Here is a 25,214-nt window from a genome sequence, read left to right as displayed (position 1 = left end):
AATATACAATCTGATCTCTAATAGAATCTCGAACCCTATTCATTTCTCTATCAGAAGCTATGCTTGAAATTGCACTTGGAATTGTTGATGAAAATGCAGGCTCATCAGTATCATCGATAGTGTTAACCATATTTTCATCCTCAAAATGCCTGAAGTCAGAATCAGTTACAGATTTTCTTCTAATAAAATTATGTATAGCCATTGTTGCACCAACAATACGAACTTGCTGCACAAATGGATAGTTAGGGATATGTCGTAAGATTGCAAATCTATTTTTCCAAACCCCGAAAGTCCTTTCAATCGTGGTCCTTAAGCTTGAATGATAATAATTAAAAATCTCATTATTATTTGCAAATCTAGATGAACGCCTGAAATCTAGGAGGTGGTACCTATGAGATCTATAAGGACCTAAATATCCACGTGGAGTTGGATAGCCAGTATCTAACAAATAATATTTACCTACCAATAAAAAAATAGAAATTATAAGATCCCAAAAAATATTAAAATAATTGTTTAAATTAGATAAATATGAAATATACCTTGGGGTGGATGTGGAAATTTCATGTCCGGCCTTGTGAGAACATAGTCAAACAAACGAGCATCATGAGCAGTCCCTTCCCATCCAGCCATGACATAAGTGGAGCACATATCCCAATCACATGTGGCTATTATATTTTGTGTTGGAATGCCTTTCCTTTCAATATATTTTCCTTGCTCTTCAACACTAACCACACACGGGATATGTGAGCCATCAATTGCTCCTATGGCATCTTTAAAGAATGGCCAATATCGCGGATCACCTAAAATTTTTGGATGAATATCTTGAAAAGTGCGATCTTTTGGTTGGATATATTCCTTTGCTAGCTTTTCACAAGCATGCAATACATTTCTAAAATGCCTGTGAACAGTCTCTGCTGAATGTTGAAATCGTTCTTGTGCCATCCTATTCCCCACTCCATGTCCAACAATATTTAGGAACATACCGACCATTTCATGAATCCCTGTTCTTCTGGTTGGACGTAGGCCATGTTGCACTAGTTCATCACAAAGTTGAAGAAAAATATCTTTTTCCATACGAAACATATCATAACAACGTTGAGGATGCCCTTGCAAAATTTCTTGCACCCATGCATGACCTGATTGCGAACTGGTTCTACAAGGCTCTTTCAATAAAGTTGTTGAGTAATTGGATATTATTGCAGTAATAGCCTCAATCTCATCGTCTTCTGCATGTACAAGTAATTGTAATAAGCGAGATTGCGTATTGTCATCCATAAAAACTGCATAGCATAATTAACCAACCATTACACTATTTGTCCATGACTTAACGTAAGAAACACATAACACAAGAGTCAAATAACACAGTCAATTTCAAAACAAATTAATAACATGAACGACACTAGCTAAATTTTAAAACATTAGAAGGCAAGCTAAGATGATCTAATTTCATTTTTTGCCCAAGCACCTCAAATAGGCCACTAATGCTCTTCTGTTGTCCCTAAGCCCAATATACATGTCCCTTGCGGTCTTATCTAGCAGGGCCACAGCACACTATCCAAGAAGCACCTCATCATAAGCAATCTCCTCGATTCCATAAAGTTCCTTTGCAACCTCCAACACATTTTGGTCAACTGATTTTGTTTCACCCTCTATGGAATTAAGAATTGACTTCAATGTTGAAACCCTATCCTCTTGTGTGGACACCAATCGACTCACTGAATCAACCATCACCGTTGCAAGACGTTTTCCTTTTTTGTTTTGACCACTTTCACCTCTCTTTCGCTTGCTCCCTGAATTAGTACCACCACTGTATGCATTATTTAAGTTAACCTGCCCAATTCCTGGGAGAGCTCCTCCATTAATGTTTCTTATATCATCACTGTCTCCTGCTCCTTCGGTCAAATCCAATTGAGGCCTGTACACATCTTGTGGATCATCAGCCGCAGGTGTCCACATGTAAGTGCCCTGTGCTGCAACTGGCTAGAACAACTGTGTCAATTCTTGTGCATATGGAAGTGGTCTATGCCTGAATTTCCTATACTCAGGATTCTCCTGCACATTTACAAGAACTGAGTCTAGTATATTTATAAAATAAAATATGAAATGTTTAGCATGCCATGTATAATTGTATACCTTAATCTTTTGACTCCACCACTCCTCTGGTGCTGAAACAGTATTCTTTTCACTATCCCATCCCAAACCGGTCTCTTTGTTTAATAGCTTGTCCCATATATTTCAATCTTTCCTCAAATTGTCCCATTTATTCTTCAACTGCTTCTTATCATAACTTCTTGAACTCAAAGCATTGAACTGTTGCATTAGCGCCTCCCAACCCTCCTTTGATAATGTAGAGCCTTTACGCTCATTTTTCTTAACTTGCTGGAGAGCTAATTTAATAAACAATTCGGTCTCTTCGGTAGTCCATAGTGCCTTCTCTTTACTCATTTTTACTATCAAAATATCACATTCTCGATACAAATGAAATTTGAGGAGTAAAAATCCATAATTGAGTTAGAGTTAAAATATTAAAAATTTTACTATCCTTTTTTATCCTTCTTAAAAATTTTACTATCCTTTTTTTGGAAACAAAAAGAGAAAAAGATTATTCGATCATAGTTAATTAACCACTTGTTATCTTAGCACATATACTTGTCGAAAGAGGCAGTTATTCAAAAGCAGCCATAAGATAATTTCTGCACTCACTCAAAAATTCAAATCCTATAATTCAATAGTATGTATTAAAATAAGCAAGTTTGACCAGAAATTTGTAGCCTTTCTCATCCCTTCATCAATTTTCAAAAAATAAATTAGCTCAAATTCTTATCAAAATGAAATTAAAAAAAAAAACAAAGCAACATAGAACAATCAATAGATCAGTCACCAGAATATATTTCCAAAACACCGTGTCATATTTTAAACATCAGCAGATCAACAGAATAATTACAAAATGCAGTCATAAATAATGTTCTTGTTTGCTTATTTTTTCTTGTTATGTGAAGCTATCAAAAGAAGGCAATTAACAAAAATCACACCAGTCTGAAAAATAAAAAAAAAGACCAGAATGCTTCATGGTGGTCTGAAAAACGAAAGAAACAAACCAAAACAGAATAATTACAATATGCAGTCATAATTAATCTTCTTGCTTGCTTATATTTTCTTGTTATGTGATCAAAACAAGGCAATTAAAAAAAATTCACACCAGTCTGAAAAAGAAAAGAAACAGACCGGAATGCTTTCACGGTGGTCTGAAAAATGAAAGAAACAGACCAGAATGCTTCACGGTGGTCTGAAAAATGAAAGAAACAGACCGGAAACAGTGGCTTCACGGTGGTCCAAAAAAGAAAAGAAACAGATCAGAACAGAGCTTCACGGTGGTCCGAACAAGAAAAGCAACAGATCACATCGAAGAGCAGAACAAAGCAGCACTATTTCCAGATCTGACAAAAAAAGCTTGGAGGCTATCATACCTTGCAGATCGAAGAGCAGATCGGAGAAGAGGATTGGAGTTCCACGAGCTGGTCGGAATGTTCACCTTTGCACTCCACAGGTTGCAAAAGCTGCTGGTCGGAGTTCTCTCAGCTCCGAAATGCCGCCCAAGTCCCAAAATGAGCTTGATCCGTGAAAGATGGGAGAAATTAACGGTGAAATGCAGCCACCGTTGATGAAGGAAGGAGAAGCTTAGGGAAGGAAGAGATCCGGATCTGTGATGGTGGAGGAGAGGCGAAGGAGAGAAGGAGAAGAGATGGCCAACGGTGGACTAGCGGCGGACGAGTGGCGGACTAACGGCGGACGATCGGCGGACACAGAGCAGCAGCAAAGGACGAAGAACACTGATGTATCAGCTGCACAAATGAGGACCACGACTCAGGAGAGTATGCGTGATATGTATCAGCTGCAAAAGTGAGGGGCATCATGGTCAATAAACAAATTAGGTACCAGCAATAAATGTCCATCCAACTGATCACGTTTTGAAAGCAAGTGGGAGTAGCTTTGCAAATTTTTTCATTTCAAACGTATTTAAAAGTCAGTTTAAAAAGTACATTTTGTCTGAAAAAAAAAAGCCAAACAACATTTTACATTCAAAAAGTTAAAACTTACTTTTGGAATGTAAACGTAATCAAATCCAAACGCACGCTAAGTTTTTATGGATGACAACTTAAAGAGATGTATTTAGTTAGAGTTTAGGAATGCAAATTATATTATAAATATTGATAAGAAGTTGTTGGATTCTTCTTTTAATTTAAAACTTGATAATTTAATAATACTATGTCAATTAAAAATTTAGGATACAAATTATTTTTCATAAAAATTTTCAAACAAAATTGTCCATTAACATTAGTTAAAATAGTTCAACTAATTGTGATGTTAGTCGAATATTATAATATAACAGGAAAACATTATACTAATAAGACGTTAAAAATACCAAATAGACATTATGAAAAACTTTTATAGCAAACTTATCTTTTAACCTTAGAATATGATTATAATTATTACAGATTATCTACTACTAATCGGATTTGAACTCATGAATTAGGAATCAAATCTTTAATAATTGACCATCTTTATGAGTAATATGTTCATAATTTTTCTTACAGACAAGGAATGCAACTCACCTTTACAAATACGGTTATGCAACTCACTCCTTGGTGCATGGCGACCGGAACCCTTCAACAAAAGGACGAGCTGAGGCGTCGGTGCAAATGAAGCGCGGGTTCGATGGCGGCGGCGCGTGAAGGAGAGGCTTAGGTCGTGGGTCTCAACTGCGTTGAAGTCTTGCTTCTTCAATCGAAATCTGCAGGTGGTGGGTGTGTTTTAGTTAATCCTGAATGCTGACTGGCTTGTTTAATCTCTTCTTCCCAATTGGAATTTAAACTGATCTTCACTTGCAAATTCAGCTATTCAGTTAGCTTCTGCAAAATCTTCTCTTTGTTCTTCCCCTCATAGTTAATTTTTAAATCATGCAGAGGAGAACGCTGCAGAATTGGAGTTCCGCACTTCCTCTGCCACCGCACGCCAATTGTTTGTTGGTTTGCCTCTGTGAGCCCTCACACTCATAATTCTAATGTCGAGTTCCTTCTCAACATTCTGATTAAGGGGTCGATGCTCGCGAGAAAAGGTGTTGCCTTTGTTTCACGGTGTAATCCACACCTCTTGAGTAAACTCAGTTTTTGCTCTGAGGCCTATCGGAGAATTCCCAATAAGGAGGATGAAGCTACGGCTCATTCCGTACCAGTTCCTGATTTTTCCAGTAGCCTTCATAATCTCTCTCCATTATTCTCTGATGGTAAACTTCCTTCAAATGGTTACACTATTGAGCTTGTGGATCACGACGCTTGGCGGGTCTCATCAGGACTATCTCAAGCTGGGCAAGTTAGGGAACGGGGTACCCCAGAAGCAAGTTCTATAGGTCAGGAAGAAACTGATGAATTCCCTGATTTCAATCACTCCGATGTTGAGGATGATGTTGATTTTGAAGACATTGATAATATGAGAATTCGTGGAAATCTGTTCTACAAACTTGAAAAGAGTTCTAAAGAGTTTGAAGAATATAATCTAGAGTTTCACAGGAAGAAATCTCCAAAGAAAAGAGATGATGGGAACGATAATTCCAAAAAGGAAAAGAAAACTTGCCCAAGTCCTAAAACCTCCAAACTTCAACAAGTCCCAAGCACTAAAAGTGCTAATATACCTCAGCTTCGTCAAGCTAATGTTACTTCTGTGGAGAACAAGAAGCAGAGGACTCTTACTTTTAACCAGCTTACAACCAGCTTACAGGTCCATATCATGAGCCATTTTGCTTGGATATATTCATATCCAAAGCCTCTGTTCGTGCTTGTGTTGTTCATAGGGTGACAAGCAAGGTGGTTGCTGTGGCTCATTCTATTTCAAAGGATATGAAGTTTGACTTCACTTCCACTAAGAAACAAAAGCACCTGTGCTGCTGTAGGGGCTTTACTAGCTCAAAGAGCATTAGCTGATGATATTCATGATGCGATCTACACACCAAGGAAAGGAGAGAGGCTGGAGGGTAAGCTTCAAATTGTTCTTCAGTCTATCATTGATAATGGCTTTAATGTGAAGGTGAAGATTAAACAAAGAAACCCAAGAAGGCTTTTCAATCACTTAAGAATTAGTGACATTGACACACGATAAAGTGTCAATGTGTAATTTGAACTGTTGGTGTGTGCCTAAACATGAATGCTGGATACATGCCAACACAAAAGGCTTGATATCTGAAGCATAGATGCTTCATAGCCAGCCACTTCTAGCAAAGGAACGAGCTCATTTAATTGGCTCTCTTGGTTTTGTCTGTTGACTCACTTGATTGGTTTGATGTATTATGCGGTCGTTATATGCAATGAATATGCATAATTTCATTATCGTAAGTGGATGTAAGGCTTCAAGCACCTTCTAATCTTGTGTTTTGGAATTCCATTACCCCAAAATGAAGCGAAAACTAATTTGTGTTTCCAAAATTCCATGGAAGCTCGCTACCTTATGGACTGGGATTTCAAGCTTGCTACTTTCTCTTGGTTTGGATGCACAAGTTACAGTATGCCTCGCTGGATAGCATGTTCCATAATTTCTGATGGAATTTCAAAGGAGGATTCAGTGTCCACACTTTTGTTCGTTTTGCTTGAAAACTGGTGAATGAAAATTGCAGGTGGCACCAATATGGGTGTTGGGTACATGGCTTTTGTTGTATTAGAGGCTTTGATCAAGAAAGGATTAGAGCTTTGTTAGAATAGAGGCTTCAAAGCAGTGGAAATCTATGCCGACTACGTGGAAGCTGTGAATCTTCTTACCAAAAAAGAGATCCCTCTCATCCATTTCATGACATTTTTCTTGAAGTTATTGATCTTTTTATCTTAATTGGCTAGGTCCTGTTTTTAGTCTTGTTAGGAAAGCTCATAAGTTTACTGATGATTTTGGCAGCTTTGATCATTTCTCACGTTTAGGTTTGGTTTGGATTTAGGGAAAATTGGAAAGAAAATAAGGAAGAGAAAAAATTAGGAAGAAAAATTTCCAAAAATATTTTTTTCCTTATAATTTTCTTTGCTATCTATTTTTCTCCTATGCCGTGGAGGTGGTGAATGATGAACGTTAGGTGGGAAGTGTTGTAAATGCCTTTTTATTTTTTTCCTGGTTCAATTTTTAATGAAAGTTATCCAGTTTTATATTAAAAAAAATTGCGGGTGGCAAAATTCACTATCAAGAGTAGCATTCCTTGCATTGCACTACAAGTTGTAATATACTTGTGAATTTTCGGTGCCCAGATTTACACATTCACAGTTATATAACATATCTGCAAAGCACAACGCATTGTTATGAACGGGTGGCAATATAGGGATCGGAAAATGACACACGAGGGCTTCTCAGGAAGATAATGACGGAGAATGACCTTGAATTTGGAAAATGATAATTAAGTACCAAGGTCTTTTCTTAGAAAAATGTTATCTAATCAGTTAGAAATACAGTGGTTTTTAAAAAAACCAGAAATTCAATTATGAATAATGTAGTTATAAATCCTGGAAGTTTAATTATAATAATGATTATTTGTAATGTAACAAATTAAAGATGGTCACTTACCAACTAATGAACCTTTAACTCCCCGACTAACCCTAGTCAGACGCTAGTTAGTTAATTTCTATATTAATGATCGGCAATAATAAAATTCATTTTTGTTAAAAGATATTATACCGTAAACTACTGGACGAAACAAGAAGATCGCCTTATAAGTTATAATAGATATGTACACAAAAGAAGATAAAAAGATTTACCAAAAAAAAAACAAGAAGATAATAAAATTTATGCTAAATATTTCCATTTTTAATACAAGATGACAGAAAATCGTTCAGGAAAAAAAATCAATTTATGTTAGAGTAAATAATACTTCTATACAAGATTGTCAGATTATTATTTAGTGTATGATGATCAAACAAATCTACTCATTTATTTGCTTATTTAGACTATGTGTCCGTTTGAATTTCAGTTGGAGTATAATAAATTATGAAAATAATTAATTATATTATAACACAATATGTTTGGATACTGTTTTTTTAAAATTAATTTTAACAGAATGAAGATATTGGATAATTTATTTAAAATAAATTTTAGCTGTATAAAATTATCATAAAAGACATTGCTTTTTAAAATTAATTATTGATAAATTTGTATCTAATATTTAAAAATTAAAATATATTATTTAAATTATATATTTGATTAATTATAAAAATTTAAATTATATTAATATTAATAATTTTAATTTATGTAAATAAATAACTCAGTATATCTTAATTTAAATAAATTTAATAAAAGAGAAAGATTTAATTCTTAAATACCAAACATAACTTTATAATAATTAATGAAGATGATAATGTACAAGTGGATCTTTAATAATATCACAAATATAAGCCATATTTTATGAAGATTAAACACTGCTTAGAAATTTTGGCAACATATCCTTTACCAATTAATATTTATTTAAATTAGTTTTATAGTAAGTGCTAAGTGGAGAGTGGTGATGATCGAAATTTATACTGTAACTTTTTAATAATTCAAAGTTTAAATTTTATTGAAAAAGAAAAGAAAACAAGGGAGTTGGTTTTATTTTATTAAATTTTGTACCTATTTTGTAATTTTTTTCTTAGGTCTTTTCTGTAATTTTTCTATGTAATTTTGTAACAAAAGACGGAGGAAAGAAGCTGAAACTGTGAAAAATCCATTTTTTGGGAAATTGATGTTTGGGTAATTAAATGGAAAATCAATTTTTTTTTACCTAAAAAATCGATTATAATCCTTATTCAAACACACACCGCCATGTTGAGTAAAAGTAAGAGCTTTAATTAAATCAAAATAAACGTTGACTTTTGCTTTATCTAAAAGAAACCCTTAATTTTAATCGAACCTCGGTGACAAAATCATTGATGTTAACTAAGCGACTTCATTTTGTCTGATAGATATATTCTCATTTTTAAAATGTCTAATTAAAATATTCTGATTTATACTTTCATTACGTTATATGCTAATAGAAAATGTGATGGTCTATGTCAAAAAAAAAAAAAGTGATGGTCTATAACTACATTAACAAATCACCTTCCTTTGTCACCGAAATTAATAATATCCAGTTATTGTAATAACTCTATATTAAAAGTTTTATGTTTTGTTCACAAAATTTTATCTCAGCAGTGCGTTAACAGAATTGTTCAACGGAATATGCTGCTATTCACACACTTAAACACGCTAATATAACTCAGTCTACCCCTAATAAGCTTGTCGGCAAAAATGAAAACAAAGTTCACACAACCTGAAAGGCAAAGAAAAAAGTAGTCAATTATTTAAACGATGATTACCTGCCATTCGTATTTGATGTATATTTTATTTGATGCATATTGCATACACCATATAATGTACACTCTTATATTCCTATGCAGAAACAACCAAACATAAACCTTAAAAAACACCTTTAAACGTAGTACTCACGAAGGTTCAGCTCCTTTAAACTTGAAGCTAGAACCTTCCTTGAACTGTCCCAAACAAAAACAAAAACAAAAAAGCTAAAACCTTCTTTGTCGGTCTACATAGCTACTTTTACTGGTTGTAACGTTCTCTTGAGCCTTGCGGCGGCGGCCACAGAAGCCGCCACACCTCCCGGAGTGGTCGCCACATTAGGGTTGTTCCTCTGCTCTGCTCCTGCCACTCCCTCGGCATCTTGCCGTGTCGCCGCCTTGTCCGCCGCCAATCTTTTAGTCGCACCCGACATAATGTCACTCATCTTGATCTTGTCTTCCTCCCTATCACATCCGGCGTTGTAAGCCGCCGCCGACTGCGCCATCGCTGACAGTCCACCTGGTTTTATCTCATTCCTTCCGGTCGCCCTCATCTCTGCCGCTTGTATCGCGGCAGCATCGCTCGGCTCCACCGGCTTGTCACCCACTGTATAAGCCGTGGCTTCTAGAGCTTCCCCTATGGTTAATTTTACTGAGTCCCCTCCTCCGGCCGCCCCCGCTTGATCCGGTTGATTCGAGGTCGGTTTGAACATACTGTCCCACAATCTTGGAAACACATCAAAAGACAACAAGTATAAATTATACACTTATTCATAATGATATCCATAAGATTTAAGAGATTGAGAATATGGAAGCAAGCAACCTGACCACCGACTGCTTCAGTGACAATGCGTCTTCCGGCGACTTGAGTCTCATGACGGTGACACCACGGTCGCCGGTAATGTCGTTGACGTCACGGTGACCGACAAGACCAGCTTGTTCATTTTGCATGGCGGCAGATTGCATGGCGGCGGCCACTCCTCCAGGCTGCGTCTGACCGAACACACGGGTTTCAGCACTCTGCATCATGGCGGCGTCTTGAGGAGCCACCGGCTTCTCAGCGAGTTCGCCGGAACATTGAAAAACGTCGCCGTATTTGATTGGATCCTGGTTGGCTCCTTGGGGACGCCTTGGCTGCTCCTGGCTCATCTTCTCCAACAAAACTTGTTCACAAATCCGATAGAGATATTAACCGGCGAGGTAATTGTTGATTTGTTGTTCAGAGCGAGTTCGTGTGTGTTGAAGTTGAAGATGACTTATGTCGCAGAGTTATAAATAGCTTATAGTGTATGGCGGGGTAAGTGGTAAATGGCGACACGTGACAAATGTCCGCCTGCCAGGTGGACGAGCAGAGATAGCCACGTAGTTTACACGTGTCACCTATTGAGCAAGCCCATGCCCAACGGTGCATAAAAGGGCAAATAGAAATAGAATTATAGAACATTGTTGCCAATTGCGCCGGGAGAATTCCAGATCGGGAAAATAACACTTACCGAATTAATATTTTTTATTGAATATGTATATTGTATAATATTAATTAAAATTACAATAAATGAATTATAATTTTAAGAATTTTATAAAATAAAATATTATTTAAAAAATTATTACTAATTTTTGTTAATTTATCACATAATGTTTTATTTATTATTGTTCTAAAAAAGGTAGTCATATTTATTACAGTTCTAAAAAGATATTATTGCATACTGTGAGCTTTTTGGCCAAAAAGAAAACTGTGAGCTTTGAAGCAGTATCAACAATATCAAAACTTACCATCCTCTATATATCTTCCAATCCTTACATTTATTTATCAAACTTGTACATGTTAGGAGGGTTCAAATAGAATATTTTGTAAAGCATGACAACTATATATATCAAGTAATTAACCATCATATCATTGATTCAATATTGTATAAATTCAGTTCTTTTTTAAACAAATTTCAATATGAATGGACCTATAAGTTTAATCCCTTATAGGACATGGGATTGGTACTAGAATTATAGAACTTCTCATTACTCTATACAAATATAAAAAATTGCTATTGCTCAATTCTATTTGTTGAAATGTCAAGTGTGCATTGGCTATAGACAAAGTCACACATTAGATAGAGTTGGGGTTGAAGATGAGGCATATAAGTAAAAAACAGACTCATAAATTCAATTAAGGTTTTGGGTTAAAATATAATATCATACTCATTTATAAGTGATTTTTGAGAATCGTTGGGTGATTTAGTTGTGTTTTTCCTTTTCTTTAAGATGCTCCCGGGACCCAACATTAATCTCAAGCCCAATCCACCGTTCCTATGTACCAAACCGTTAAAGTTATGAGTTGCATGCCAGAGTTGCTGCATAACCATCAGATGAAGTTTGGAGTTGTTGCCACGTTTTGGTTTCTTAAGTTCGTTTTTAACTTGTTGCAGGTTTGACATATCTGAGGCCCATTGGCAATTTTCATGAAATTCACTTCGGGCTTGTTTGTATTTGTTTGTGTTATGGGCTTTATGAAAGGACTATGTTTCAATATATGACGCTTTTTTTGGGTGAAAAATATATGAAGTTAACCATAGCAAAGAAAGGCAAAAACCAATTATCTGATTGTTGATAATATCCATAAACTTTTTGCATTTGATCTATTTATTTAATGCATATATAGTTAAATAAATTACCAAGGTGCACTCTTTTATATTCTTCCAAAAAAAAATAAACAAAATTATTAACAAAAATTGAGCTAATCAAAAAATTTAGTGATTCACTGTAAGTTGCGTTGAATTGAAATCAATCTAATTATGAGTAAAAATAATATAATTTGATTAAAATATACAAAAAATTGTATATTCATATTTAACCCTAAAAAGTAATGTTTTAAAAATGCATTAAGCAGTAAGTAATTAAAATGAAATATTTGTGTATAAACCTCATATAATCCAACAAAACAACTTTCTTAAAGCATAGATTTGATAGGTTGCTGTTTTTTTTAACTGAAAAGTCAAAACAATGTCGCCTTGGGCCCAATAATAACAAAAGAAAATCCACTCCCAACTCTAGTTCACCAGTCTAAGTAACCCAAATTGGGTTTTAATACGATGGACAAAACACTATGCATAGTCCAAAACTCTTGACTTTCTGTTTGAAATAGTTGAAGCGCAAAGTTTTTCATGCATTCAGAAATTGCCATGTTTTCATTTTCATTACCATTTTAAAAGGTTCTAGTTGTTAATCTATCTTTTATCTATTTAATTTTTCTTTTTTCCTCCTCAAATATGTGTTGCTTGTGTTTCGCACATGATAGCTTATTTACTTTCTGGTTTTATTAAACATTATTTATTTATTTGCCATGACTTACAGGAAAAAAACACTTTGGCCATAATGTTATTAATGAATATTTTTCAATAGACATACACACTGTCATTTCTAAAGCTTTATTAATGTCTGATTTTCTATGTAAATCTATGTGCATGCATGTGGAACTGGAAGGTAACGGATGCAAAAATTTAGCCAATGACAATTTTATAAATAAATTAATTAAAAGTTTAAAGGTCACATCAGTTTTAAAAATAGCCAACGTAGTAATTATCATAATTTGAATAATATTAATTCATATAATAAATATAATAGGTCTCTTAACGAGAATTCGAACATCTTCAGTCTTCAAGCCACAAAATTACTGGAAGTTCGGATTCTCATTGAGCCTGGTGGCGACGGCCACCGAAGCCGCCACACCTCCCCGAGTGGTCGACACATTAGTGCTGTTCCTCAGCTCTGCACTCACCACTTCCACGGCGTCTTGCCGTGTCGCCTCCTTATCCGCCGGCAATCTCACCGTCGCACCCGATACGATGTCACTCATCTTGATCTTGTCCTCCTCCCTCACGCATCCCTTGTTGTAAGCCGCCGCTTTCTGCGCTAGCGCCGCCAGTCCACCTGGTGTTATCTCGTGCCTGCCGGTCGCCCTCATCTCAGCCGCTTGTATTGCCGCTGCGTCGCTCTGCTCCACCGGCTTGTCGCCTACTGTATGGACCGTCGCGTCTAGAGCTTCCCCGATGGTTAGTTTTATTCTGTCTCCTCCGGCCGCCGCCACCCTTGGCTGCTCCTTCTCATAGCTCATCTTCTCCGGCAAAACTGGTTCGCAAATCAGATTGTTGTTCAGACTTTTGTGTGTGGTGTGTGTGTGTTGGTGACTATTTTTCACAGCTCTCGGGTGGATGGTTAATTTTATAGTTATGTGATACAGTGAAGGAAAATAGGAAATGGAAATTAGATGACACGTGGCATAGATATGGGTGTGGAGGTGGACGAGTGGGGATAGTCACATAGTTGCGTGTCATCAATTTAGCATTGCATGGCACCACTGCACATAACAAGGCAAGGCATGTTAATGGGACTGGAAAGGGAAATAACACTAACGAAGTTAGGATGGAGTTATGAGATTTAGTGTATCTCAAGTTTTTTATTGAATAAATATATCACGTGATATTATAAAAGTTCTCCATTCAATCAATTAGTTACTAGAGATGTTAGTATAAGATATAGTGAAATTTTTTTTTTGTAGGGTATGTTTGGGAGTATATAATACAAGGAAAAGGAGTGATCATTAATAAAATGGAATGAAATATTTTATTATTTAAGAATTTTATCAGATGATTTTATTTAATTATTATTTAAAATAATTGTAAAATTAATATATTTGAATTAAATAAGTAAGAGAGAGTGAAAGGATGAGAGGGTGAAAAGGCTGAGATAATTTTTAAAAACATTATTTACATTAGGTTATTTCATTTTCGACTTCCAAATTGAGAAGTCAGAAAAATGGGTTTATGATATCTAAGGATGGTTTGTAATGCCAAATTTCACTTCCTTTTAAAAAATTTCCCCCAAACACTGGTATTAAGTTTTTAGCCATTATATCCAATTCCATTCCATCTAAAAGAAAAAAAACTCACAGACACTACCTTAATGTCTTATATTTTAATCCAATATTTTTATATAATTATAAAAAAAATGGTTGAAATACATCATTATAAAATTGCTCTTTAATCCCATTTATAAATCATGGTGTGACGTTTTAGGTAATATTTAAAAGATATTTTTAAAAATTACCCTTAATAAGAGAAAAAAAAATAACATGATATCACTTTTTGAATTTTTTTTATAGGGGTATATCTAGAATTCTACACAATTTTTTATTCCTTATATTTGTTTTGCATTAATATTAATAAAGTTAGTAGAAATGACTTATAAAAAGAACTAGAGGAATACTTTATAAGATTCATTCCCATTCAACACAACACAGACTTCATGATATATACTATTTATACTCCTTCCGTCCCAAATTACAGGGCACTTTTGAAAAAATTTCTCCATATTAAGATATAAAAACTTTGGATAGATTAAAATTTCATTAAATGCACTAATCAAAATATTATCCTTCTCTTTTTATAATTAATTTCCATCCATTTTTTTTAATATATTAAATAATGAATATTTTTAAAAATTTATATTTTTATTTTGAAAAGATAAGATTATTAAGTGTACTTAATGATATTTATTGATATATAAAATTTTATCTAAAAATGTTTTATAATTTAAAATGAAAAGAGTAATATATTATCTGAAATAAATTTTTAAGGAAGAAATCTTCTGGTCAAGGATATTCTCATTTGATTTGATATTTATTTTCAATCAATGACATTCTCTTTTCCTGGACTTCCATTTCTCTTTGGAAGCTCTAGTCCAACTCTCTTTTCTCCTCTCCTTGCAATCCTCCATCCGTCCATTCTTTCTTTTTTTTTTTAATCCCATTTATTTAGTCACCTATATTCCCCCCCCCCCCTAAATTTTTGCTATGACTCTGGCAGCAAATTAATATTTCTAATTATTAGACATGGGATCTTTTCAATTTTAATAACAAGGACAAGTAGCCTTGCGCTTACGCTTGAAAAATACATTAGCAAAATGACTTTTTTTCTAGGGGGGGGGGGGCAGTTAGATTTTGGTTTTTCAGATTAAGATGCTCTGCTTATGTGAGAAAACTGTTGAGTTATGCAATTGCCGTAACAATCACTATAGATGTACCTCAGTCAATGATAAGGTGCACTATTCAATATTGGAGATAGAGATGAGCTTCACTTTCCATAATCCAATCCTATCCCTCTTTTCTCACTCCTTAGATCATGATATTTTCCTCACAGAAGGAAAATAATAAGTATTGAAAGATGGATTGATCATTGAACCAATTAAAAACACCAGTTTAAACATTTAAAGTCAAAACCATAGTCAAATCATATCAAATTACTCATAAACTGGATATTTTATTAAGCCAATCAAGATAATGGGCAAACGGTTCAAGCAAGTGTGATAACCTAGATTTCTATGCCATGAATAACAATCCTATTCCTCTTTTATTATAACTACACAAACATACATATAGGGGAACTTTTATTGGAACCTAGGTCTGTTATCCTCATATGACATTATTCTACAGTATATTGACTCATGCACAGCAATCTCTCATGATTCTTCCTTGCTTGCAGCCTCCAAGCCATTACCTGCAAGTACAATGTAAACGTGAAACTCATATTAGGGTTCTGTGAGAATCTCAATGACAAAGACATACAATGAAATTACACTTAAGTTTCAGTTGAGTTGTCAATCGAATTAGGTTCCAGTAATTTTAAGGTGGGGAAATTTACCATCTGGATCGAAAAAGAAGACTTGCTTTGTCTTCCCATTAGGTAAGGATTTCTGAAAAGTTTCGATGCCCTTGTCCTGCATAAACAAATTCATGTAAGCCCACACATCTCTTTCGTTATTAATAAGAGAAAAGCTAAAAGAAATTAAAGTGAATCTTATTGATGTTAATGGGCATTTTACGTGCATAATTTCGTTTACATAGGATGACAGAACAGTCTAGTCTGGTTTGTGTTTTACTAATAATTAGACTGAAAAGATTCAGACGAAGACGAAGAATTTCAGGCGTTTTTGTTGTGAGATTCTCTTAATTGAATTGTGATATTTGAAACATTCTTAAGAACGTGCCAATGATGTGCATATGTATCCGAGAACCTCATGCACAGCCAAGAACTTTCATCAATTTTCATCAAATAAACAAAAGAACTGAGTGCAAAACACTAAAAAATTGTTAATTTTGATCGATTATCCACGACGGTACTTCATTAGATTATTCTTTCGGCAAATGATCCAAAGAAATTGGAAGAACTAAAAGACCAAAGCTATAATCAATTGACTCGTTAATTTTGGAGACCAAAGCCACATAGATTTAAAATGACCAAAAGATTAGTTTCCCCACACAATTCTACTTGTTAGTCCCTCACTCATTTGTACACTCCAAAAGAAACATCGAGAAACAGACCCAGAAATTACATTATCAGTTCACAAAACAATATATAACAAACCAAGAAATAAACACACCATAATCAAACCATAGAATTCAACATAATCTAGAAGTGTACCTTAAGAGTATGTAGGAATGAGTCAAAATTGGAGACAGAGAAGCAGATATGGTGACCTCTGGGAAGATGATGAGGATCAGCAATGGGAGAGACGGCACTCCACGGACCTTCAGGAAGCTTAGTCGAAGGGTTCCTCTCAATGAGATGAAGGTAAAGAGAAGACGAAGGAAGACGAAGCCACACCACCTTGAAATCTCCGAAGTGAGGGCTTTCTACCTCCTCGAACCCAAATATCTGAAGAAATATAAAGAATAATAAAACATCACACCGAATTTCCACTAAGATTATTGTTCTTCAAGCCTAATAATGCACAAATTTGAAATCAATGATGATGATAATACGAATACCAAATAGGATTATGAGAAGAATAAATCGGAAGTTACGTGAAGCGAAAAGAGGAATAAATTGGGAGTGAGAAAATCGGGAAAAATGAAGAAAAGACACCTCCTGGTAGAACTTGGCGAGGCGGTGGACGTCGGAGGTCTCTCTGGAAATATGGTTGAGGCTCACTTCTTGTACTGCCATGTCTTTGTTTCGCATTTGCCTTGGGAAGTCATGGAGAATGAAGACGACGCTTGGAAATGTTACTAACGCAGGCAAGGGGCTTGAAAACGACGCCGGTTAGATTTGTGCGTGACCCCTAATGGAAAATATTAACATACCAAAATTTGTGGCCATTGCTGTTATTTGGAAAAAAAAATAAAAGTAAAAAGAGAAAAAAGTACATTTAAGTCCAATATGAGAAAACTAATTATTTACAAACCCCATCTACATGTAAATACTGAAATTTAACAAATAAATATAAAGCTTAACTTGTAAATGGACTGAGAAAATAATTAATTTCCTCATTTGGATCCTTAGTGTAATTTTTCCCAAAGAATCATGTGAGGTTAAGAATAAAACAATTTTTTATAATTTTTATTTATTTATTTGTACAACCTTGACAACTTAAAGTTATTTGTTTCTTTATTTTTATTTGTACCATTGACCATCACCATTTGGTATTGATCTAATGTCATTATGTATTGTTAACCATCATCAACCACCATTAACAGTTGTCGATTACTGTTGTTGCCACAAATCACCTTCTATTATCAAATCCCATATTTACCATCATCCGCTAACATACTCAATACATGCATTTTTTAAACAAACTGAGATAAAATAAAATAAAATGATCATTAATAAAATACATGTATTTTTAAAACATGCACTGAGCACATTATCCATGTGCACTTGATCTCCATCAAGTTTTTTAAAATGGGTTTGGCTTGAGAACTGAGAAAGGACCAAGAAAAGGAATGTAGATTATAGGTAGTGAATAATTTCCTACTTATAATGCTATATGTAGAGAGAGAGAAAATTAATTATGACATATGAAATTCATTTGTTAGGTGCGAGTGGCCCATGTGCCACAACAACACTAATACTCGTCTTCTAACAATAAGAATACGTGTTCAAACTCAAAATGAGATATGGAAGATGCAAGTATTTTTTTTTTTTCATTACAAAGGGAAAATCAAAACTAGGAAACACCGCTAAAAAGTCTAGGTTGCCCTATGTTTAGAGCATCATTCTATAAAAATATTCAAACAGTATCCAAAATTTCATCTAGGACATGAAGACCAAATCCTATTAACAATGCATGAGATGTTAGAAAGTCAATGCACATGTTATCTTTATGAAAAATATGTGATACCTGCACTCACCAACTCCTAGTCAGAAGGTGATTAATCTGGTTTATAAGTTAGAAGACACATGTATTTCATTCTTTTAAGGAGTAAATATAAATATTAATGGTTAAGTGCGTGTAATTATAATTGCTGCCAGCTAAAAAAAATGGCTTATTTGGTAGCATATAATTTGGTTGATGGAATTGGAAATAGAAAGAGAATTTGGTGTGAAGGAGAGATGTTCATCGGAAAACCAAAATCTTGTTAAAGGCTAGAAGGTGACTTTTTATATAGGTGATAAAATGGTAATAAAAATAGTTATACATTCTTCAAAAAAATTTTATCCATTCAAATAAATTATAAAAATACTTCACATTATGCCACATCACTTGCTTGCCAAAACTTGGGAGATTTAAAAAATATCTAGGCATGTAAATACCCTTACTAAGACAAAGGCTTAGGGTTTTGTTAGAAAGCATGAATCTTGCCAAAAGGCTATGGATTATAGATCAAGTAGTTAAAGAGAATTACAATTAACGCGGAGAACGATTTAGGGGGTCCCACCTTCATTTTTACTTTCTTCGTATTTAGTTTAAAATTTTCCTTGTAAAAATGGTAAAAACTATTTTTAAAACCCCCATATTTTATAAAATTTAAAATTTTGCTCCCCATGGATGACACTCTAAATCCACCCTGAATTAACCCTAGAACAATCCAAAATACCCTAACCTCAACCAATCATAGATTGTTGATGAAACATTCTTGGATAAAATTAAGAAAATGTAGAGGCAACGACATTATACAACATGAAATGTTAGATTAAACAAAGGACTTTGATTTATGTGATTTATAAAACATATTTTGATGGCAAATTAACTAGATCCAATCATCCAAACTTTGAAAAAAAAAACATGTTAATAAAAGGAAATAAAATGAAAGTTGAGCAACAATAGCCAAATTAACTAGATTTCATTGTCACAATATTAATCTAACGATCTAAAATTAAAATAAGATGTGCATGAAATATATTAAAATGAAGGATTCATATTTTGCAAAGTGGCTCGTTTAACTCAATATATATCTATAAAATTATCTAACGATCTACAATTAAAATAAAATATAGGAGAGATATTTTTTTTTTTGGTTGCCCAAAGTATCCACCACCGGTAATAGTGACTAATCCTTTCACTGGGGGGTCTCTCACAAGGAGGCAAACGGCTGGCTATAGAGTGCTCTCCATTCGCATGAGTGAGGAATCGAACTTCCCACCACATACTTAAGGGACGAAACGAGATAACCATTACACCATACTCACATAGTTATAGGAGAGATATTAATAGGAAATACGATCGAGATTTTACGAGTTAGCCCGTTTAACTCGAAAGATGGGCTGAGATTTTTTTTGCCCCCTTCAAAAAAAAAAAAAAGGGATTTAGAAACAAGCTTGAACATAGACTTGTCGTCCATTTTGGGCGGGCTGCTTTCTGGTTTCATAGCCTAGCAAGATAAAACTATAAGAAGAAAAAGGCAAGCTCTCGTCCCCGGAAGACTGAGAGAGGGATATTCATTCAAGCTGCGGCTGTGCGCTGTGGCTGTGGCGTGAGAAGGAAAGTCGTCTTCAGCTCCAAACTCTTCCATCCACCGTCTGGCTACACTAGTCACGGCGGAGCTCAGGCTCCCACCACCACGGCAATCACCAGCCCCTGTAAGTAAATCTTTATTGGGTTTTTCCAGTGGGCGTGGTTGAATTGTTAATTGTCTGATTGGTTTAATTTTTAAAAAAAGAACAAGAATTGATATATTGTTCCAACAATTCGGAAGCAGAGTGGTGTATATTTATTCAAAGTATCACCCACAAGGGCCAATATCAATGAGAAAGTATAGAGTTTAGGTAGGAAGGCTTATGTGCAATCTTACAAAGCCCCTAGTTTGCCTCCAGGTTTATATTCTGTGTAAGATAGACATAATTAATGTATTGGCACAGAAAATTCATAGATATCATGTTGATTTGTTCTTCGTTTAATTTATTTGTTCAATACTATTTGCCAATGTATAAATCATAGGGTGAATCGAATGATAATTAGGTTAGATGATGATATCATGGCAGAGATAATAATGACATTGATCTCGATGAATCGGAGGATAATTAGGTTTGGGCTTGCTTGCTTATGATATTTTTAGTTTGGTTTAGTTTTTTCAAAACAATTTTCACAAACTAGGGTTTGCAAAGTGAAATTTGTATAAAAGCTTATCCAAAGTGCTTCTGATCATAGTCTCAATGTTTTTAAAGGTGAGCACCTGAGTGAACCCATCACCTCTCTTCATGTGAGAGGCGATTCGGCGGTCTACACCTCGCCTCAGCACCTAAGGCGCAAAGGCGAGCGCCTTTAACAACACTAGTCTTAAACATGGTTAATTGAAAAGGTAATCTGAATGTAGAAAAATTATCCCAACCAGCTTTTGGCCCCTCAAAAGAATTGTTAGTAACTTAGCTGTCATTTTGTGAGATTTATGGTTACTTATTTTTCTTTCCTTTTTTGGACAATGCTTGGTTCCAATTTATCATGTTGAGCATCTGTTTATGTTGTAGACATATACATAACTTATATAGTATATTTCAATTTGTTCTTCAACGTGTCCTTGACTCATACAATTTAACACAATTTATGATTCACAGTTAAAGAATAAGCCTCCTGATTCATGTTTTGAATTGTGTTTTGACAACTATGATTGGTACCAATCAGGATGAGTGTTCTAGAGTCTAGACAACAATTATGTTAAATTATAGCATTTGGTGTAAGAACATGGCATATCAAGTCTACCTTAAGGAGTTATCAATAGGTATCAATTAGGACCTGTGGTTAATGTTGAAGGGAGGCTGTATTTTAAAAATTTCCGGTTTTGAAAATCCTCAAGACAGTGAAATCTATTGCCAGCTTGTTGAAATTTATTTCTTTGAATAAGTATTTAAAATTTCTGCAAATTCATTGAACTGCAGACTAGTCCATTAAGCACACTGACACATAAGGGTGGATATGTATGGCCTGTCTGACAGTGCTGTTCATTGAGGACTTCCATTCTACATTTTGAATTTGAATTTCTTCTTGTAAAAATTGCAGTTGAATTTGATCATTCTTTGGAGGTAGTGACTCTAGCATTTGCTTCACTTGATGGAGATAGATGCTGAGAACAATGGTAGTGCAACTGGAATGAGTCTGTTACCCTTGTTGCCCGTGGCAGCAGAAACACATGGTGAAGGTTTACCATATGCACCTGAGAATTGGCCCGAACCTGGTGATATTTGGGGTTGGAGAACTGGTAGGAGAGTTGCTCAGAATGGCCATTTCTTGGATAGGTACCTGTATCTTCCCGCACGTCTTTCTCATTCTGAGATCCCAGGCTCCAGTCGCAAACATAGACTCTGTTTTCCAAGCAAGCTTTCAGTTGAACGCTACATCAAATCAAATTATCCAGAAACTGATATTGAGGCATTCTTTGCTTTGTTCAGCTGGAAGATTCCATCCATACCATCTACACCAACCAAAGGTCAGTTACAATTTTTCACGTGTGTGTGTGTGTGTGTGTCTATACTTTCTGAGTTCAACCCCCCCCTTGAAGTTTATGTTTTTCCATTTTCCCATTTGGACAGTCTGCCTCACCATGCCATCAGATTTTTGATTTAACATTGATTGTAAATTAGCTAACTGAAAGCTAATTGGATAATCTCCTGTAACGTTGTGCTGTAATGGACTTATCTATGCAAGGAATCTTGTCCATTGATGGGAATGCGTTTGTGTTGAAAATCCTTCACATTTTTGCATATTCTTTGTAATTTCACCTTGTTATGATACATTTCTAATATATGTTGAATGCACTTGTAAGTCCTCTGTTGGTTATGCCTTCTTCTTTTTTTTTTGGGATGTGGTGTTATGCTGATTTTTGTTTCTTGTCCAATCTCAGAGCTAAATAACTTAGAATGTTGCTCTGTATTGTAGGCAACTCAGATCCTATAGTTGCCGTACCTCTCCGACAGATTTCACATGATTCATATACAGAACAGTCAGCATCTGAGTCAGAGTCTGTTTCTTCTGGGTGTAAAGTTAAAAATAAGATGTGCAATGGTCAGGTGTTGAAAAAAGCAGGAGAAGATTCACCGGCTATGCCTTGTGATATTTGTTGTGCTGAGCCAGGATTTTGCCGTGATTGTTGCTGCATTCTTTGTTCCAAAATTGTTGATTCAGCTTATAGAGGCTATAATTACATCCAGTGTCAGGAAAAGATTAACAACAATATCTGTGGGCATATTTCGCATATGGAATGTGCTCTTCGATGTCGCATGGCTGGAACAGTTGGTGGAAGCATTGGATTGGATGCTGAGTATTATTGCCGACGTTGTGATGGGAGAACTGATCTGATTCCTCATGTTAACAAGCTTCTACGCATCTGTAAAGCTATTGATTCAAAGGATGACATTGAAAACATTTTAAACCTTGGTGCTTGTCTCTTGCGTGGTTCAAAGAAAGCTATTGCAAAGAAGCTGCTGAGACATTTTGAATTGGCTAATTTAAAGGTATGAACATTTGATTTGACTCTACCTAAAACAGTAAAAGCTTTATTGCGTGATTTGTGCATGTCTGCCCTCTCTTTACCGCATTAAAGCTGCAATATGACCAATTTGGTTGTTTACATCAGCTTAAATGTGGGTTTGATGATATCTGGGAGGAGGAGGAGGAAGGCAATCATGCAGCTTATTCTGCTGGTAAATATCCTCACTGTATTACTCATGCATCATAGTGTAATCAAACTGCTTTCCACTAAGAACTGTGTGTATGCTTTTGAAGGTGCTGGTGATATTTTAGCTTCAAGTTATCAATATATTAAATATGTAATTCTGGTCCTATTTATAGTGCAAAGAGAGAAGGATTTTTTTTTTTTGTCCTATTTATAAACCATGTCATTAATTTTTTATTACAAGTTTCTTCTTTTACCTTCCAATAAATATTGATGAGAAAAAGTATGTTATTAAAATATTTACTCCATCCTAAATTATAAGACAATTTGAGATGAGTTTAGGCATGCTAATAAAGTTCAATAATGACACTTTATAAAATTATTTTTTCAGAACAAAAATATAAGCTTTCAAAAATGTCCTTCATTTAATAAAACTTCAAAATCTATAATTATTCCAATTCTCTCTCCACTTAAAGGGTAATATTGGAAGAGCATCATTAATGAAACCTTATTTTTATCAAATTGTCTTATACGTTGGGACAGCAAAATTCTTTCAATGTTATCTTATAATTTAGGATATAGGAAGTATATTTAAGAGGGACAAAATTGAAAACTTATTAAATTTTTTTTAGACAAAGTTAATAAATTTTAAGATTTTTTTTATTTCAATAAAACATATTAGAAATAACTTATAAATAGAGGATCAGAGGGAGTATAATATAAAATCCATAAAAAGCTGCACTTTTCAGTTTTCATAGATTAATAATGGTGTGATTTATCTTAGATTAATAATTCCCCCTTTTTTATAAAATCCACATTCATTTTTTTTTTTTAAACTTTGATATTGCATCTATGAACAGGCTTCACGGAGAATGGCCATGCTCCAATGGATGTAATGCGAGATGAGAGCCCTTTAAATGTTAGAAATTCAGAATCCTGTGGTCATCCGCCAGAGTTGGTAGAACTTGAGGTGGAGATTGATCAGGCTCTTCAGGATCTTAGAAAGTCACAGGAATTTGAGTACAAATTGGCAGAAGAAAGACTACATGCCCAGAAGAATTATTTGAACAATTTGTATCAGCAACTGAAAAGTGAGAAGTCTGAACTGGCGCGTCCAAGATCATCATCATCTTCTTCTGTTGTATCTGATCATGCTATCAGAAAAAGAGAGGAACAAATAAGACTGGAATCACAGAAACTTGAAGACATGAAAAAGGTAGCCCATGGCTTTGGCAGTACACCGCATTATATATTAAGGGAACACTTTGGCTTAGGAATTGCAGATTAAGATTGCAAATGTATCTGCCACTGCTGCTCCACAAAATCTTCAGGAACATTGTTAAATGTCTTTGGGATAGAGGTTTGCTTAATGTAAAAATTGATCAAAGGTAGTGGAAATTTTAGTTTAGACTTTCTTTTAATTAAGGCTAATCCTCATCTCATTTGCACAGAAAATTATGTTTAGTATTGAAAGAAAATCTCATAATCATGTCTGTAAATACTAAAATCACTTTATGGTCTCATTATACCTTTACATATTTCATTGTCCTTAATCAAAGATTTTTTATTTATTTATTTGGGGGTGGGATATTTGACCCTACCAGCTCGATCAAGTTTAAGGTTTTCTTTAATTTTTATTTTTAAAAATAAAAAATTAACAACTTATTTAAATAAATGTTTTGAATATAATTGTTTTTAAAATTGTTCTCATTTTTTGTTTTTAAAAACAATAAAGCTGTTTTTATTTTATTTTTATTGTTTTCAAAATACATTAGATTTGATTATTGAAAGTTATAAGTTATTTTAAAAAAATAATTTTTATAAGTCATTATCATTAATCGCCAATGATTATTACTATTGGCCAATTTTTAATTTTAAAATTATTTTTAAATTAATACAACCTAACAAATTTTCTTGTTTTATTTTGAAAAACAATTTGAAAAACTGTTGCGAAACAGTTTTTTTTTTTTAATGATAACAGAAACCAAACAACCTTTTCAACTTTGCAGGCTTAT

The 25,214-nt window shown here is 34.5% G+C and overlaps 5 protein-coding genes across 6 annotated transcripts; 2 read left to right on the top strand and 3 right to left on the bottom strand.

Annotated features, from left to right (window-relative positions):
• The first annotated feature begins 4,592 nt into the window (after window positions 1-4,592).
• LOC129320539 (uncharacterized) lies at window positions 4,593-6,838 on the top strand. The gene is given in 4 exon segments (XM_054966045.1): window positions 4,593-4,798; window positions 4,965-5,751; window positions 5,754-5,921; window positions 5,923-6,838. Coding segments are annotated over 3 exon segments (1,050 nt in total). The 5' UTR covers window positions 4,593-4,798; window positions 4,965-5,100; the 3' UTR covers window positions 6,154-6,838.
• Window positions 6,839-9,577: 2,739 nt separating this feature from the next.
• On the bottom strand, window positions 9,578-10,555 carry LOC129319656 (late embryogenesis abundant protein D-34-like). The gene is given in 4 exon segments (XM_054964747.1): window positions 9,578-10,033; window positions 10,035-10,055; window positions 10,153-10,205; window positions 10,208-10,555. Coding segments are annotated over 4 exon segments (801 nt in total). The 5' UTR covers window positions 10,479-10,555.
• A 2,432-nt stretch (window positions 10,556-12,987) lies between these two features.
• On the bottom strand, window positions 12,988-13,455 carry LOC129319655 (late embryogenesis abundant protein D-34-like). Its single transcript, XM_054964746.1, has one exon. It carries the CDS (start codon window positions 13,429-13,431, stop codon window positions 12,988-12,990), a length of 444 nt encoding a protein of 147 aa, XP_054820721.1. The 5' UTR covers window positions 13,432-13,455.
• A 2,159-nt stretch (window positions 13,456-15,614) lies between these two features.
• LOC129321029 (lactoylglutathione lyase) lies at window positions 15,615-17,399 on the bottom strand. The gene is made up of 4 exons (XM_054966759.1): window positions 17,240-17,399; window positions 16,796-17,029; window positions 16,016-16,091; window positions 15,615-15,871 (listed from the first exon to the last, which is right to left on the bottom strand). The coding sequence occupies exons 1-4, from the start codon at window positions 17,333-17,335 to the stop codon at window positions 15,834-15,836; spliced, it is 444 nt and encodes a 147-aa protein (XP_054822734.1). The 5' UTR covers window positions 17,336-17,399; the 3' UTR covers window positions 15,615-15,833.
• Window positions 17,400-19,948: 2,549 nt separating this feature from the next.
• Window positions 19,949-24,624, top strand: LOC129320459 (protein OBERON 2-like). 2 transcript variants are annotated; one of them, XM_054965925.1, is made up of 6 exons: window positions 19,949-20,173; window positions 20,759-20,892; window positions 21,588-22,014; window positions 22,464-23,038; window positions 23,161-23,227; window positions 24,060-24,624. In XM_054965925.1, exons 3-6 carry the CDS (start codon window positions 21,639-21,641, stop codon window positions 24,485-24,487), a joined length of 1,446 nt encoding a protein of 481 aa, XP_054821900.1. In that variant the 5' UTR covers window positions 19,949-20,173; window positions 20,759-20,892; window positions 21,588-21,638; the 3' UTR covers window positions 24,488-24,624. The 2 variants fall into 2 exon arrangements, with proteins under 2 accessions (XP_054821900.1, XP_054821899.1); XM_054965924.1 differs by lacking the exon at window positions 20,759-20,892.
• The last annotated feature ends 590 nt before the right edge of the window (window positions 24,625-25,214 follow it).

The sequence above is a fragment of the Prosopis cineraria genome, unplaced genomic scaffold (assembly GCF_029017545.1).
Source record: "Prosopis cineraria cultivar Desert tree isolate PC_DT_omini unplaced genomic scaffold, ASM2901754v1 PC9, whole genome shotgun sequence".
Lineage (NCBI taxonomy): Eukaryota > Viridiplantae > Streptophyta > Magnoliopsida > Fabales > Fabaceae > Prosopis > Prosopis cineraria.
Note: the sequence above shows the minus strand (reverse complement) of the source record. Positions and strands in the feature narration are given on the sequence as shown.